An 18,621-nucleotide genomic window follows, 5' to 3' on the forward strand; every position below is an offset into this window, starting at 1 on the left:
ACATATACAGCAAACAGAAAAGTACAAAAGAAAGACTAAAAGCAGAGTCTGTATCAATTCAATCTTTATCTGTTCTGTACATATAGGGTTCAACTAAACCATGCACGTGGTTTGGAGCTGCAGGAGAATATTCAACATCAAAGGTGACAAAACTTAAACTGTATAAGCACACACTTTTGATATGGGTATGGTGCACTAGATCTTTTCATCGAGCCATTTGTCTGCATACATGGACATCATAAGGAAAATGTAGGGTAGCTTCAATAATTGTGGAGGGTGTCAGAACAAAAAAGAAAAGATGAGAAGGAAAAAACAGGGGGCGTCCGCCAACCGGAGGCCAGAAACCGCCGTCCTGTATGCCTGGATGTCAGGGTCCGAGGCTTGATCTGCAGCCATACGGGCGTAATCGATGCCGAGGTGGACAGCTCCGACGGCGGCACGAGAGAGGCAGTCAGCCACGGGGTTGTCCTTCCCCGCCACATGCCGGATGTCCGTGGTGAACTCCGAAATGAAAGCCAGATGACGCTGCTGCCTGGCAGACCACGGTTCCGACACCTTAGCCATGGCAAAAATCAACGGCTTGTGGTCCACAAAAACAGTGAACGGGCGAGCTTCCAGCAGGAAACGGAAATGCCTGACCGCTAAGTACAGGGCGAGGAGCTCACGGTCAAAGGTGCTGTACTTTTGCTCACTGGGCCGGAGCTGTCGGCTGAAAAACGCCAGGGGTTGCCAGATCCCCTTGACCAGCTGCTCAAAAACGCCACCGACGGCATAGTCCGAGGCATCAGTCGTCAATGCCACGGAAGCTTCAGGCACGGGGTGAGTCAGCATAGTCCTTAGTATCCGAGAACGCCTTCAACATGTCGTCGGACCAGGCGATGGCGTGCTTGGGGGTCTTTTGTCCTGAGAGCCTCGTACAGGGGGCCATGCTCGTGGAGGCGACCGAAGAGGAGACGGAGGTGTGATAGGTGCTCTGCCTTGGATGTGCTGGCTACCAGGATGTCGTCCAAGTAAACAAACACAAAAGATAAGTCACGCAGCACGACGTCCATCAGACGCTGGAAGGTCTGTGCAGCATTCTTGAGGCCGAACGGCATCCGTAAAAACTCAAAAAGCCCGAATGGAGTTATAACCGCCGTCTTGGAGATGTCTTGCGGACTAACCGGCACCTGGTGGTAGCCCCGCACCAGATCCACTTTTGAAAAAATAGATGCTCCAGCCAGGTGGGCTGAAAAATCCTGGATGTGCGGAACAGGGTAGCGGTCAGGCGTAGTGGCACCATTAAGGCGCCGGTAGTCGCCGCACGGACGCCAGCCGCCATTGGACTTGGGAACGAGATGGAGAGGCGAGGCCCAAGGACTGTCGGAACGACGAATGATGCCGAGCTTCTCCATGGAGGCGAACTCATCTTTCGCGATGGCGAGTTTGTGAGGGTCGAGGCGACGGGCCCTGGCATGCTCAGTGGAGATATGATGCACTACGCCATGTTTGGTGGCCGCGGACGAGAAGGTAGGTGTCGTGATGTCCGAGAACTCCAACAGGAGGGGGGAGAAAACATCAGCCGGTGAGACGGCGCTGGACAGCTTCATCGCGGCCGCATCACTGCGCTCACATGACAAGGAGCCGAACGTCTCAGCGTTGATGAGCCGACGGTTTCCCACATCCACCAGGAGACTGTTGGCACAGAGGAAGTCAGCGCCTAGGAGGGGAGTGGACACCTTGGCCAAAACAAAATCCCAGGTGAAACGCTGGTCAGCAAAACACAAGTGGGGATAGCGCTGTCATTGGCAGCCTCGAGGGCGGGGCCCTGTTTCGCCCGACAGACGTCCATAGCCGATGCAGGCAGCACGCTCACCTGGGCCCCCGTGTCGCACAGGAACCGGCGGCCGGAGAGGGAGTCGGTGACGTACAGCAAGCCTGCAGGATGGCCGACACTCACGGCTGCTAGCGAGTGGCGGCCAGTGCGTTTCCCGATGCACTGAAGTTGCATGGTGGCAGGCACTTTTTGGCTTTGTTACCGAACCTAGCGTGATAAAAACACAACCCTGATGGCTTCGCATGGCGGGACGCAGCGGTGGCGGAGACGGAGAAAGGTTGTGGCACACACTCAGCAATGGCGGCGTTGGGGGCGTTGGCGGGCGTCGCTGCAAAACACTTTTTCCCGGCCGAGAAAAATGTATCCGCCTCCCTGGCCAACTGGCGAAACTCAGTCTTGACAGAATTGGTCACGGCCAAACGAACCTGGTCTGGGAGCTGTTGCAGGAAAAGTTCCTTAAACAGGAAACATGGCTGGTGGTCACCAAGCAGAGCCAACATGTGGTCCATCAGCTCAGAGGGCTTCGAGTCACCGAGCCCAGGGAGGGACAGGAGCTGGCGAGCACGCTCAGATTCGGACAGTCCAAACGTCTCTTTCAGGTGTGCTTTTAAGGTGGCATACTTGTTGTCATACCTGTTGTCTGCTGTAATCTCCCTGAGGGCGAACTGCGCCTCCGCCTGAGCAAACCATGCGTTTGCATTCTGTTCCCAAAACTCGGGCAACTTGAGAGAAACTGCGTTTGTTGCCATGTTCAGTCGTCCAGAGAAAATCGGGGTCACCACTGTAGGAGTGTGGGAAACAAAAGGGCTGAGAAAGGCTTTTTGTGGACGGAGTAAATAAACGTCGGCTTTATTTCACACTCTGCATTCGCTCTGACAACCAAACACACGCTCCCCGTCCCACATCATCAACGTCATCAACCCGCTAACGGTCATGGGTAATGTAGTTGAATAAACCTAACAAGTAAATATTACATTACATTACAGTCATTTAGCAGACGCTTTTATCCAAAGCGACTTACAGGAAGTGTATTCAACATAGGTATTCAAGAGAACTACTAGTCACCAGAAGTCATAAGTGCATCTCCTTTCTTAAACAAGCATCTAAAATCATAAGCCAGAGCAAAAGTATAGTGCAGAGGCAAATTACTACGAAAACAATAATTGCAACAGACTAATACGAATACAATAAGTGCTACAAACTACTACGAATGAATAAACCGAATAAACGAATAAATATAACGTCAACAAGGCTAGCTCGCTGTGAATTCTAACCAATATTGTCCTGCTAGTGAGTGGTCACTACACTTCACTATTTACTGTTCAGTCTTTTTACACCTGGTCACAGCTGTATAAAGTTACTGCTAATAGCGGCAGTATACTGTACTCCATCAGAACTGTGTGTTAGATAGTGGTAAAGCTTTAAGAACCTTCCATTCTCCCTGTGTCTGAATTCGGGGTGCTGTGTCTAACGACTTCTGTACTTTTTCTGATACTGATCACCTGACATCCACACCCACTTCAAGCCATGCTTGGCCCACTTCCTGGAAGTGAAGAGTCAGACCTGCATTTTTATGTCTGGCTCACTTTTTCATTCTTGACAAACATATGTTGCACACTTTTCATGTGTACAACTAAGTGCAACACAGCGAATGCCTTTCATGAGAGACTGTCTGAAAATGTGCGCAGTTATCCCCATTTTTAAACGATTATAGCGTTTTGCCTCTCTCTATGACAGCTGGCTTTTTACTCTGCTGTTCAAAACAACAGTCATCGTTTTTGTCTTGACAAGGTTGGGCATCACAACGTACCAACTAGTTTTGTTTTTTTGATCATTACTGGACTTGAATGTAAAAGTTATCTTACTGCTGCTGCAGCTGCTTCACATTACAAGTGTTCAGCTGGGGAAACACGGCATGGCTTTTATTATGAAGTAGCCCAAGAAACAGTGTATTAAAAGTCACAATCTTTTGCTTGGAGGCTAGGGGGTGCCATGACACCTGTCAATCAGAACTAACTAATTATTCACACCCAATCACACCGATGGCACAGCCTTAGGGAGGAATTTTGGGGTTAGGGGCCAAGGACACATCGAAAGGACTGGAGGGGCTGTGGATCCAACGCCAATATTCTGATTGACGGACGGCCCGCTCTTCCTTCTGAGCCACAGTCGCCCCAACTTTGTTTGCCAAAACATCAGCTCATAATCTCAAGAGGTCAACAACGGTTAAACAAACAATGTTTCATGTGTTTGAAGAAAGGTTTCTGATGAGGACAGTCACATCAGTTTTATCTGATGAGCCTTACTACATTTATACATACTTCAAGACTTACAGTCAAACACTGTACAGACATAGCAGGCTGGGAAAGAGAGAAGGAATGAAAGCGGGCAGAGATGGTTTCTGGATATAAACTCAACAAGGCGCAATGATCAAAGTACAGACTAAGACAATGACTTTGCAAGACAGGCTTTAAAAAATATAGAATACTAGAGGAAATGCAATAATGCCAGCATTAAAAGGAAAAGAGTTTATCAAAGATGTCAAGTGTGAGAGCTGGACAGAGCTTTTTCTCGGCTCTATTTAAAATGCCAGATCTGCCCATCCGTATTTCATTAAGACCAATAAAAGGTCGTAGGGAATTTATTTGATAATCAAGATATGTGAGTAAGAACTTTCAATTACAGAAAAAATGATTCAAGAATAAAACAAAAAAGCTTGCCATAAGTGGATCAGCGAAGGGCTAAGATAAATAGGATGCAATGGAAGCAATAACAATGAAGAAAGTGGACAAATGATAAGACCTTTGATTATCATCTAAGTGGAAATTAAGAAGACCTTTAATGCGTTCTTTGTTGTGACATATTTTTGAGAAGTAGTCAAATACTTTCACAACTTATAATGTATTTTATTTGCACTGAATGCAGCTCTGAGTCATAGTCACATAGTTAAATTGTTAAATTTGTAGTAGTGCATACCCTCCTCTTCTAAAATTGGAAACGTTTGCACGCTCGCAGTCAGACACAACTCTGCTGCCTTTACTACATCAGCTACATCTTCTGCTGAGTCATATCGCAAGTGTCCCACATTTACAGACAGGGCTATGTTTAAGTTTCTCCTACAAGATACCATTTTTAACATTGCATGCAGTATGACTACAAGAGAGCAATCTGTTTGTCCTCCGCGGTGTGATGAGGTCAGAGCAGTGCAGACAGTTGACAGGGAGTGACTTACCCCAGTACAACTCATGACATACGTAGTTTGGATGCTCTGTCTTCACAACCGTTACCACCCCGTCGGTCCTACAACACAGCACAGGCAGATCTGACACCATGACTGGACAACAGTCCATTTTTTGCCACTCTATCTTCACAACTTCCTCTGTAAGACTTTGACAAGGAGGTCGCCCCTCCTGCCACTGGTCCGTCTCCCAGCTCGAATCACTGAAAAGAGCCGGGCCTGGCCGCCCTCTCATCCTCGGCTAGAGACAATTAAAAGCACTCCTGAAATGCCCATTTTGTGCAGAAGGCTATTCCAAATTCCTTTAGCAAAGGCTGCCCCGATTTCTTCATTTTGAGAGTGAAATAAGACTTCCTGGGCGAGTAGCAATGAAAACTGTCAGTGTTTCTGGCCTTAATGTCCCATTTTATTTCAGCCTCCAGCAAACAACTCCAGCATATATTCCACAACTCTGCTGTGTTTCTTTTTCCTCCTCCCCTTTCTCAGAATTGGTTGGTTTGTTGAAAAGCCTTCAGAGAGCTCGTTGTTACCGTGTAAGTGTCGGAGGCAGAGACCAACAGCTATTAATATCTCTGCACTGTCAAAGTGGAAGCCTTGAATAATTCAGCTTAATTCAGACAACAAGATGCAACTACTGTACAAGCTCTTCAAAGACACGTTGACGGCTCATCACGACACGCCTTCGAGTCAAGGTCAGGGCAAGCAGAGATGCACTCAGACAAACACAGACACACAAACACATATTCTAGGAATGAGAAGGGAAGGAGACTAGGAGTGTTCAGTGTAGGAACAAATGCATCTCAAACAATGAATCGTCAATTGAACTGGGTTTACTGAATCATCAATGTCACCACTGAAAGTAGGGTTATGCATTGGAACTTCCCCACTGCTGTCAGCTCAGCCGTATGATATACAGCAGTGGTTCTCAAACTATTTCCAAAAAGTCAAGCCAAATTGTTTGCTATTGAGCTATTAAACTTTAAGCACTGCTTATATCAGCAGAAAACAATAAATGTGGTAGTGGTTATGCATGCCAACCCATAAAAGTATATAATGAAGGATCTTTTATCAACATTGACCATGCATCAGGCTCATCACTATGATTGTAATTTCAACTTGCAGTCACCAGCACGTCTCTCCCCTTCTGGATGCTCATCGGACATAACAGCCTGAGCAAACAGGAGAGTGGGGGACTGATGCCGAGAGACAGGTGGAGAGTAAAACATGGAGAAAAAAACAAAACAAGGATGCCTTGGTGCAAAGGTAGGCGTGTGATTAGTCATGCCCAGTGAGAGGGATGCTTTACAGCTATGCCAGATATTGCTGTGTGTGTGTATGTGTGTATGTGTGTATGTGTGTTGCCACATTTTCTAGACTTGACACCCACAACAGTGAAACACAGTACTTGTCAAGTCATGGCCTTGAAACAGTTTATGTGTACAATACGACTCAACCAACTGTGTCCAATAACTCATAATAACGACTACTACAGGTGAATATGGTGTGTAAGAGCAGCCATGACACTGTGAAATAGACTTGACTTTCAGAGAGAAATGCAGCAACCGGGGCAAGATTGTACATGCTTGTTTATTTGTGTGTGTGTATGTGTGCGTGGGCAGGTGACCTGCCGTCATCCAATGCCGCCCCTGTCAAATGTGATATGTCTCTGCTCCACTGTGAGACCCGCTTCAGCTTTGATACATCGTTCAAATGGGTTCGCCATCTATTATGATTTGATATGGATCTGTCCTCCAGAGAGAGAGATGGCTCAACACACTCGACTGACTTCTGATGAAAAGTACAGATAGTGGCCATCACTCAGCTGCGAACAAACAAACACAACACAACACACACACCACACACACACACCTTGAGATATGACACTGTAGGACACTTCATGTGGATTTTTTTTTACAGGGGTAAACGGCAGGACTCTTGAACTGCCAGTCTATAGCACTGACTCAGCGAAACTTTAATACCAAAGACATGCCTTCCAACCTCTGGTTTATACTCTTTGTCTCTTTCTCTCTGGCTTTCTAATAAGATGGATTAGTAGGCTATGCTAATATATCTGCTGACTCCACAGTGAATATAGACTGTAACTGAAGTGTGTGCGTGTGCATAAGCATGCATGTGTAAAAAAAAAAAGAAAGAAAAAAAGGCTGTCCATGTGTATGCATTTGCACATGCAATCCTCTGTGGTGTCAGCATTTGCATACTCACTCTGCAGTTTACAAGTTGCCACTAGAGAATTTCTGACTGAACTTACTATCTATGTGATTTGCAATCTGGGCCTGTACAGACACAATTTATAGCTCCATGAGATGACTTAACTGAGAGGAGTTTGTCATTGAAAGTTAAATGCTTTTTTATTTTTGTTATGTTTATGTGCTTGCTCAGTTTGCTCAGTTTAACCTTTGAGAACACGAAAACTACACACTGAATAAATCTGAACAATGAGACATAAAATGTAGAATTGCTTCTAAAAGAAAAGGTGACCATGGGAGCACAAAGGGCTTGATAAGAAAAGAGGACACACTGGAGCATCAGAGCACTATTTGTTTGGTTCGTACACAAAATATTCTGTGCAGGAGCTGTAGAATTTAATTCTGCCTCCATCACTGATTTGGTCTTTAGCTCTCTGGTTTTTGTGATCTTGAATTAGACTGTACTTAAATAAATAAATTACATATATCAATAAGTAGGGTCCCTTTTAAATGACAGTGATACTCTTCAAAGTACAATTATTTAAAAAATATATGATATTTCACTTATAATAATAATGTTAAACCTGGTAGAAAACGTTGCCTTCTAGAGCATGCACCCTCAGGCATTCAGTTTTGTCTCAGTTGACAGCTCCTGTTGAGTGGCCATTGAGCAATTCTCTTTAGCTTAAGTCTAAAGCCTGCATGGTCTCTAAGAAGGTTTAAAATAAAAGGGGAGAAAAAAAGTGATTTCCTGTCTCCTCCACAGCAAGCAGACGGAAAAGGTGTGACAATAAAGACACTGGTGTTACCGACATGTCTTTGGTGTGAATGGCCTTGTTAACACAGAAAAACATTCATTTTCATCGTGTTTGTGTGATATCCGAGGTGTGAAGTGTTGAAGATTGATCCGTCCTTGAAATGCCGATCACATGACAAAGAGGGGAGACGACAGAAAGAAACGGAAAAGGAATAGGCTTGAAGTGCAGTTGTTCCTGTCAAGTAGGCAAATGCTCTGTCAGCAGACTAACATGTAGCTTAAATTAACCCTGTAACAATCAAATTGAATCTCTCACATGAAGGTGTGGTATGTATGTATGCATATATAAACGCACTGCATTTTGGTTTATACATCGGCACGCAACATTTAACATTTTGAACATTTAAAAATGATTCACTTCTTATGTTTTTAAAAACTAAAATCAACAAAGCAACATAGATGCCATGTAACATTTAATAATGAAAATAGACATTAAGTTTATAATCAAATACACGTGAAGTCATGCTGATAAGCAACTGATGTCCATAAGCGCCACTTATCAATTTTCATACCTGAGTGATGCATCAAAACAACTGTCTTCATGCATATTGTTTCTGATCACTGACTACAACCAATAAATGAAAAATTTCCTCATGAGGAGGTCGAGGTAGATTGAGGGTCAAATAAGGGACTTTAACGCGAAGGCCGCTATTTGTAAAACCACGTGAAACCAAAAGCAACGTAATTATTTGAACCCGAATCATGAACTTTTATTAAACCTAACCCAGAAGCTGTGTTGCCTAAACCTAAATGCAATTGAGGATGTAGTTTTGAATCAGCAAGAGCACCATAAGTGGTATGAACACTATAACGCTGATAAACACATATCTAAAAATGTTGATATGAAAAGTGTTTTGGGTTCAAACACGCTCATTTCTAAAAATGTTGATATGAAACATATATTTGGCTCAGTAATGTCAAGATTCAACATATCCATGATTTGCAGAAGCGTACAATGCAAACATTTTATTCTGGCAGCTGGGTTGATTCTAAACTATTTGGTTTAAACTAATGACAAATAATCTTGCCACACACATCGCAGGCAAAACTTGACAATAACCCTTTCCTATTTCTAGCATCCACATGTGGCTCTCTGTCCCCATGGACTACGAGAACATCCTTTGGTCCGTCTTTTATTCATCTCTTTGTCCCGATGTTACAATTCCACTCATCTCCCTCGACTGACACGCCTCATTAATTATTGAGTTAATCTTTCTTTCTTTATTCAATCAAGCCTTTGTATTTATGTCTCATTTGTGTATTATGTTGACACATGTACAGAGTTGTCACTTGTTCCTATGGGGTTCTGCTTTAGCCTGAAAACAGAATGGCTTTCTAATTAGGAAGCTGCCCTGAATGTAGCTATTACAACAAAGTGAACTGTGTTTGTGATTTAATGTGATAATAAATGATGAGAAGAACGTTTCTGACTGATGCTGATATTTTAGTAATATACGATAGGCGTAAATTGTATTTTGCACCATTAGAACATAACCCTTAATATTCATCTTTAAGATGACCATGTGCACAAACATGTTTAAAAGAATGATAGTCCAACTCATTATGAAATACTGTCAAATGATTTCAACCACTGTCATTAAACCGGCCAAGATAACTACTGAAATCCATCATTGTAGGAGCAAAATCTATTGACCTTGCATCTTGGACATGCTTGGGGGAGAACAAAGCTAAAAAAAAGCCCATACAAACCCCCCATGGTTCAGGAAACTATGCCGACTGTTGCCCGGGTTTAGACCAGATGACTCCCTGTATGATCCCTCACCAATCCATTGCACCATCTCTCTGTCCCCTCTTACCTCTCTCTTACACCATACCCTCCAACTTGCTCTGCTCATGTCAGTCTCAGCTGCCGCAGCAACGCTGATGTTTAAGCATTCTAGGGGAGTGCAGACACACTCCAAAACTTCTTAATGGGCAGGCTAAAAATAGCTCAGGCTGGATCTGACTGGGCTGATTCATGCGGCTGTGAGTCATTCAACTGTGCCGCGGTGTGAGAAAAAGCAAGGGAATACAGTGAATGAGCACATAGAGAAAAGAAATAGAAAAGAAAAATGTGCACGCTTGTTAAGTGAGCAAACCATTGAGAAAATCAAGCATTCCTTTTCACAGAGAAAATGTGCATTATTGTGCTGTGAGTGTGTGTGTGTGTGTGTGTGTGTGTGTGTGTGTGTGTGTGTGTGTGTGTGTGTGTGTGTGTGTGTGTGTGTGTGTGTGTGTGTAGAGGTCCTTAAGGACATTTGAAGCTGCGGGGCAACCTAAGAAAAATTAAGGCTGATATAATGGAAACTGGGGCTGGTAAAAATGCATTGCTGTTTCATTTACCATTTGGAAGAATTTGTCCCTGTATTTGGCTGTAGCCTGCCCATTTCTTATTGACGGATAGCAGAATGGGGGGAGTGGTTTTTGGCTTGAGGGCTGTAAAATCCCAACAGATTGTAGCCAACAGATTAACAGTTCTATTGCTGAGAATGAGTGGCCCCCGGCAATTTGGTAGGATCATTAGAAAGGGAAGAGCAGTTCATACTCACATCATTATTCCCTCCATTACCACGGGTAAACATCTACCATTAACCCCCACATACAGGGCAGCAGCATGTGTGCTGTGTGTGTGTGCGTGTGGGTGTTAGAGGGAAATCGGGTGTTTGCACAATGGGTGAAGACATTCAGTCATATTCTGCTGGACTGATTAGATGGGGTTTTTTTTCGTAAAATGTACAATGATTTATAATAACACATGGATACTGCACACCTCCCCAACAAAAACACAGATCAGCCATTTGCCCACAGCCAAAAGCGTTTCACCACTGCATCACTCATTGTACTCTTAATGAATTCAATCAATAGTCTTTGCTTTTCGCCCTCATTTTCTCCGTCAGTCGCTCATGCCCTCCTTTTTTCTCCTTTTTTTCCCTTTTGCTTCTACACTTGTCTTTTGTCTTTCCTCCCTCTGTCCCCTCCAGCACCGATTGAAGATGAACTGTTGGCTGCAGGTAGCCCCGGCCATGCTGAGAGAAAGAAGAGCAGTGTAGTGACAGATAACAGCCAAGAGAGTCAGTGATGGTTTAAACTGTCCCCCTTTCACATGGTCATCTGCTTCCTTTCTCTTTCGTTCTCTGTCTCTTTTTCTTGCTCGCTGCCCATACTCTCTTGCTCTGCCCAAAATGAAACAGCTTTTTCCATCATCCCATTATTTTTGTCTTTGCCCCCCGTCTCCATCATTGCTCTTTCAAACCTGGCAGAGAGTAGTGAAAAGAGATGGAAGCAGAGATAGATGAAGAAGGATAGCATCTTCAGTGCCATGACTCACGGGTGATGTACAGTGGCAGAGCGAGAGAGAAATAGAGAGAATATGAAAGAGGGAGCAGTAGTATTAGGGTTACTTAATTGTCGACAGGGCTGTCTTTCCTGCTTCACTAGGCTGAGACATATTGCCCTAACTGTCAGCGACGCCTCAATGGTTGCCTTCAGATAAACAACTCTGTGTGGGTTTTAATGTTACTCTGCTGGTGTATGACTGTTTATGAATCTAGGGATGATGTTGAGACTTGATTGGAAATGCCTCAGTAAAATCAGAAATTAGCATTTTATTAAATTAAATATGAAATATATGGTACTTTATAATATACTTTAATTTTGATTATCAAACGCTATTATAATCTAATCCCCTTTATCCGCTAGTAACTCTTCTAAACTTTGGGCTGTTTGGATGAAGTCAGATTATAAATAAAAGTCCTTTAAATGTATTGATCATTTTATGGCCATTCGTTTTGCGGTGGTTGTCAATGGGAAAAGTTTTTTTTTTGGGTCACTGCGACTCATGCACTGCGTGTGGCCACACTGGGCGCTTTGTTTAAAGTGTAAGTGAAATAAGTTTGTTGTCTTTATCTTTACGTAATGTGCTGATTTCCAAGAGAAACAGCATATGTGGATGGAAGTTTAGTTATAAAAGGTATTTATATTCCAGTTTTGATTTGAGCAGATGGATGAAATGGGTGTAGGTTTAACGAAAACAAAGCGATACAAAGCTGTTAATAGATACAGGGCTTTACAGGACTGTTGGCCTCCGCCCACACATCCCTCAACTGCGTTAGTATGTCAGGAGGCAGCAGACGAGACAGAAATGAATAAATTAAACCTCAACCACAGTCTTTGGAAGTTTTTGCCAATCGCTATGCAAACACACACACAAATGTTCTTATGCTATCTCTCTGCAAGCTACTACAAACCCAAAAGCTTATGGCCAAATGTGTTTCGCCAGTCACATTAATGTGATTGGAGCCATTTGTATATAAGCCCCGAGGACTAGACCATCAAAAAAGTTTTCAAGGAAGAGAATGAAGAGGATTTTCAGCTTATATTTGGCATATAACAAGAGATAACACAACAATTATCACAGGGACACACTGTGTTAATGTTCTTAGTGTTTGTGACGGGGAAACATCAGCCCTTTTCATTTACTGTAAGAATAAAGGTATGCAGATGATTAACACCGAGCTTCCCTGTTGAATATCAAAGAGCGACAACAACACATAGTGTCAGTGATGGAGGACAGGGAAGGCAGAAGACCATTTTAATCCCGAAGAAATAGTTTTCCGAGGGTTCTGAGTTTTTCAGGATTTATGAGTGAGTGGGGCTCAATATCAGGCCCATCTCCCTCCCTCCCTCCCTCCCTCCCTCCCTCTCATGGTTCTTTTTCTCTGTGAAAGACACGCTCTGCCATATCCACTTTGCTGTCCTTTAGAATATGCTCCACCATCCGTCTCACTCCCTATCTGGCCCTTTCTTTCCCACCTTCCCCTATCTTTTTCCCACAATGCATTTAAATGGGGTATTTAGAGATTCCGGCCTTTCTCATCTCTTCACACATACTCTGAGGTAACCCCAATCCCGCAACAACCCTTTGAAAAGGGAAAATGCCCCAATTGCTCCAGAAGTAGGTCTCAGTAGATGTATAATAAACGCACAAGATATAGGAAGATATTTATGACAAACTTGTCCTTGGCCCATTTCCAATATTTCTGCGGAATTTTGCTAAACTTTGTCAAACACTGACCAGATGTTTTTCATGATAGTGCACATGTTGTTGCCCCTGAGACGACAGCAATCGAAATGTGCCATCTGCTAATTAAATGACTAAATGGGATATGGTCGAATTTATCTTATGTACTTGCAGTTGTTTTCCAAAGGGTTCCAAACAAATCTGTCACAGTAGGATGGATGACAGATTTGTCATGGTCAGCATATATTTATATTGTGCAGTAATATAATCCACATAAAATAGTTGTTTAAAAAGTGCTGACCTTTAAACAGAGTGACAGTGTTGATACCCTCTTATTAGTAACTGAGAGACTAGGGCTGTTTTCATGTTCAGTGTAATATTTTTTTCTTGGCTGTGTACTTGGCTGCCCAAAAAACATATGATCTAATATTGAGTCATTTTAGTGCAACAGTTGGTTTTATTGGCCGACTAATTATCAGCGTTCTAAAATCATACAATTTTCAGCATGTTTTATATTTTTGATGCTAAAAGCACAAAAAGAAACTTAAAAACACTGTAATTAAAATTGGAATATGTTTAAATCAACAAAATAAATGACAGGAATATATTAATTGTTGACATAACATGACAGTTTACTGGTAGTTTGCTTTTGCATTTCCTGAAAATGTCCTTTAATCTTGCAATTGCCTGTGTAAATGTTTTTAACTCAGGCTGAACTGTTTTTTCTTTTAATGGCTAAACAAAGGTCAGGAGATTAACTATAGTATTTGGCCAATTTACAAGCTTTTCTGGAGGACATTCTGTATATCAGCTGTGAATAAACAAGCTGGGCAAATAAACCATACCTAAAGTCACTGTTGTATCTACAAAATGGTTGTTCTCTATCAGTCCCTGTATCAAGTAGAAAAATATGCTTCACAAAATCTCTTACTGGTGTCTTTTTAACTATGAGACCATAACAGCATGGTCACAGATGAGTTTTAGACAAAAAATGAAGATTAATTAAAGTCACAATTATTTCAATCATTCCTGATCATTAAAATCCCTAAATAGAATTTTTCATTAAAATCAATATTTTATAGAATCAGAAGATATATTTTACTGATACATGTTCTATATTTGACGTAGGTAGTTAATTAAAGACAATTTTAAATTGAAATGAAATAGGGAATCAAGAAAGTGATGACTAAAGTTTACAATGAAATTAAAAGTCACAAATATTTATAACCCCTTCAAGAATATACACCTTATCCTGATGAAAGGGTTTGTGCATAGATGTGACCCTGGCAATGGTTGGGTCTCCCTAGACAAACTGGTCCTAGGGGCCAGTCCCAGACTAAGTGCCATTCAAAGACTCCACCTGAACTGGCCAAGAAGGAAGTACAGCACCTCACTGTCTGTGCCAAACTTAAAGCACGGACTGATGCTTACAACGGGATTTAGATGAGTGCAGCAAATACAAGGACAAAATGGAGTCTTACTGCCATGACTCCAAAACCAGAAACACGCGCTCTGCACTAATAACCATCACAGACCACAAGTGGAACACCAGCAGTGCTGAGGTAATGGCTGCAATTCTTGAAAATAAACTGAATAACTTCTATGCACAGTCGTAGATCGTCTCCCTGACTGAGAAAGCAGATAAGGTCCAGGACCCCTGCCCAAAAGCACTAGTCAGAGCAGATGTGTTAAAATCTTTCAAAAGGATTAACCCATGCAAGCACCAGGACCTGACATCCCTGGCCGGGCTCTCAAGTTGTGTGTGTGACTCAACTGGCAGATGTCTTCACAGGCATTCTCAACATCTCACCAGTCTTTAGTCCCAAATGTTTGAAAAAGACAACCATTGTACCTGTGCCCTCTGCCTGAAGGACTACCATTCAGTTACACTCAGTGCATCGCTATGTGCTTCAAGGGGTTAGTCAGAACCTTCACTTCCTCCACTGGACCCTATTCAATTTGCACACAGGCCAAACAGATCAACGGATGATGGCATCACCCTATTCCTTGGATCAGAGGAACACATATGTGAGAATGCTGTTCATACACTACAGTGCAGCATTCAACCCATATTGCCCTACGAGCTTGTTATCAAACTCAGACACCTGCTGCTCAACAAAATACTCTGTAACTGGATCCTAAGCTTCCTGATGGGCAGACCCTAGGACGTGTGGATAGGCACCACTACATCCTCCACCTTGACTCTCAGCACCGGAGCCCACCAGGGCTGCGTGCTCAGACCACTCCTGTACTGTCTGTTCATGCACAAGGTATGGCCACACACAGCTCCAACACCATTATCAAGTTTGCTGAAGACACAACAATCAAAGGCCTTGGGACTTCTGAACTCTGGAGCTCTGAGCTCATTCACTGGGGCGGTTTTCGGTTGGGATAAGGTTTCTCAATTAATACATTTTTAATATTTTATAGTTTAATTTAGACATAAACATTAACGTTATATGACTTTGACTGCCAGTTATTTTTTTTATTTGATCCCAAATAAATTAGCAGATGTTCGGAAACCATAGCAAGGGCTTTAGGACTTACTTTACTTTTCAGCACCAAGGACAGCGCTATAAGCAAACACCAGTGCAACACACTACAGCAAGATAAAAACGCTGCAGTGTGACAGTGTGTGTGTGTGTGTGTGTGTGTGTGTGTGTGTGTGTGTGTGTGTGTGTGTGTGTGTGTGTGTGTGTGTGTGTGTGTGTGTGTGTGTGTGTGTACATCTTACCTAGCCGTGGGTCAAACTGCCTCATCTGAACTTCTTCCACATAGTCTGCTGGGAACCAGCCTGTCCTCCCTTTGACCGTGCCTTCCCAGAAACCTCCTTCCCCTATACTTAGAACTGAAAAGAGAAAAAATATCAAGAGAGTTTGTCAAATATTGTCATAAAACATGTCATCATTGTGAGGTTGTGGAGCCTGAGAAAAGAGACAACAAAGGACAAAGGGCAATAAAGCAGAGAGAGGTATTTAGGTTTCAATGTTGTGGCTTCATAAATTATGATGGAATGTGCATATAGTGAGAGGGAAAGAGGTACAAGTGAGAGGGAAAGAGAAATATTTGTCTGTAACTAATGTACCGTACTTAGGTGCTTGGGAAACATAGGCTTTATTCTATTTCGTGCCAATAAACAAAAAAAACAACAAAGAAAGAAAGAGGAAGGAGAGATGGCGAAGGAAAGCAAGAGGGCAGGAAGGATAAAGACAGAGATTCTTTCTAAGTTCCGCCATGGTAATTAGAGATGAATATATAGTTGATATTGATCTTCCCTGCAGGACTGAGCAAGCACACTCATTTCTACAACACTCATCCATTATCCCAGCAAGCTGACGGACACACACACACACACACACACAATCACACATGCAAACACACACGCACGCAGACGCAGACGCACACTCACACTCACACATATACTCACACATATACTCAGAGATCACCAGCTGGAACTGAAGCTTTGCCTGAGCGAGCCCTTCTTCTAAACTGGTTGCTAGGTTACGGCAGTATGATGTTGCAGCCAGAAGACAGCCTGCTAAATGATGTAGTCTACTTCCTCCAAACTATTTTCTACTCTGGCATGGGGACATGTCACGGTGATGTAACCTGGGGCACTATGAGAAGCAGCCAACTGGACTTCATCTTCAGTGACATGCTAGTAAAAGTTCAAATATCAGTCATTCACAAAATTCCTTGCTGTATCTTTTAACAAATACATTATTTTCTCAAAGGACTCCCAGCTTCACTGCCCACATCTTGCTTCCTTTTAAATTCAAGTCCATCCACATCCTGTTCATAGACACACATGTAAAAACAGGCTAGAGCAGGAGAGTGTACTTTAAAGTATAAATGTCAATGCATGCTTTCTTCAGATTTTGTCAAAGGAGACTACTGTCTCCTCCCCTGGCATTATATAATCAATGCCTAAATGTTGGGCCTATCAGAACAGTTGCTTGTTTGCATGAAAAATATTATATATACAAAAAAAATATTTCAGTGACCATCGCAATTACATTCGCTTTCCTATAAATCATTATCCCAAACTGCTGCTGAAAGAAAAAAACGATTTACTATCAATTCTGAAAAAAAAAGTTAGCCAACTGTATGTACATGCTCATTATTTTATTTTTTTAAAATCTTGTTATGCACTTATGGACTGGAGATGCACACCCAGCCAACCGCCCATAGCTCGCCTCTGCAAGCCTAAACATACATTTGCTAAGAGAGTAGTACGGTTGTTTATTGACTTCCTGCAGCAAAAACATGACAGTCAGCACACAGAGGATACATGGACTGATCCCCCTCTCTGATCACAGCTTAACACAACTTTACCCTGACTGTCTCCTGGGAACAAACTCCCTCCGTCTCTTTCTTTCCATGTTTAAACCCTTTATTCTCTCTCTCTCTCTCTGCCTGTCTATACTCCACTATTTCCTCTCCTAGTCCCCTTTACTGTGTTTCTGAGGGATTTCTCAGTCATGGTCTCCATCCCCCACATTGTGTCTCTCAGGGTGTCTGTCTATACTGTAATGGTGTCCCTGCAGTAGACAGGTGCCGGCTGTGCTCTCTGTTCTCCATTGACAGAAATGAAAGAAAAGGTGAGACCTCTGATTGACCGCTCACTTCCCCCAGTTCCTTATACCACCACTACTAATCCATTTCTGGTCCCCGACACTGACAACAACACCTTACAATATGGATAGAATCGACCACTGAGTATCTAAGAATGCAAGCTAAAGTCACTGTTTTAGAGATCTTAAATATCCAACTACACCTTTAAAACCGTAGGCTGTTCTTCCACACATACATACCGTATGTAACATATATCAACGAACTCTTCAATTAACTTTAACACAGCCCAGACACTCTAAATGCAGAAACCAAGCCAGTTAATTGATTGTCAGTGCAGAAAAGGTCAGGGAAACACACAAACACACACGAACCAAGAAGTATTTTAATACATAACATCATTGATAATGCCCTCAGCATTTGAAAGCAGAGAGTCTGCATAAACACACAGAGAAAAATAAACACTGTAAACCAAATTTCCCTGCCACTCTAACAATATTAATTCCTTAATCAAACTGCTAGGGTTATTCAATTGGTTAAAGTGTTGTATATGTTAGAGATAATGTGAATTTAAAGTAAATTTATATTTATATTTATATCTGGCACAAACAGACACAACAACTACATGCATGTCTGTATATGCCCTCAGATGTCCTTAGAGAGTTCCCTGCTGTGTCAGTAGCCTCTAACTTCCTACCTCTCTGTTTTGTTGCTTGCCATCAATGTGTTGGCATGACAACTGTCCCTGTGACTCAGATGTGGGCTCACAGGAGCCAAGTGGCAGGAAGGACCTCAAACAGTGCATGACTGTGCAGGGCGATTTACAATATGTGTGCTGTGTTAATGTTTTGGTCCAACCAGACTGCTTTGGGACCACTGCCATGTTTGAGAGCTACAGTTGTAGATAGTAGTGGGAAAAGGCCTGCCATCAGTAAAATGATCAAATGAAAA

At 42.7% G+C, this 18,621-nt stretch overlaps 1 protein-coding gene across 1 annotated transcript in view; it reads right to left on the reverse strand.

The window, feature by feature from the left end:
• The window catches only part of shank3a (SH3 and multiple ankyrin repeat domains 3a), a 137,963-nt gene that overhangs the window by 26,141 nt on the left and 93,201 nt on the right, over positions 1-18,621 (reverse strand). Inside the window, 1 exon segment of the mRNA XM_054619772.1 lies at positions 15,833-15,946. Coding sequence (XP_054475747.1) covers positions 15,833-15,946 — 114 coding nt within the window.

This window comes from Anoplopoma fimbria, chromosome 19 (genome assembly GCF_027596085.1).
Source record: "Anoplopoma fimbria isolate UVic2021 breed Golden Eagle Sablefish chromosome 19, Afim_UVic_2022, whole genome shotgun sequence".
Taxonomy (NCBI): domain Eukaryota; kingdom Metazoa; phylum Chordata; class Actinopteri; order Perciformes; family Anoplopomatidae; genus Anoplopoma; species Anoplopoma fimbria.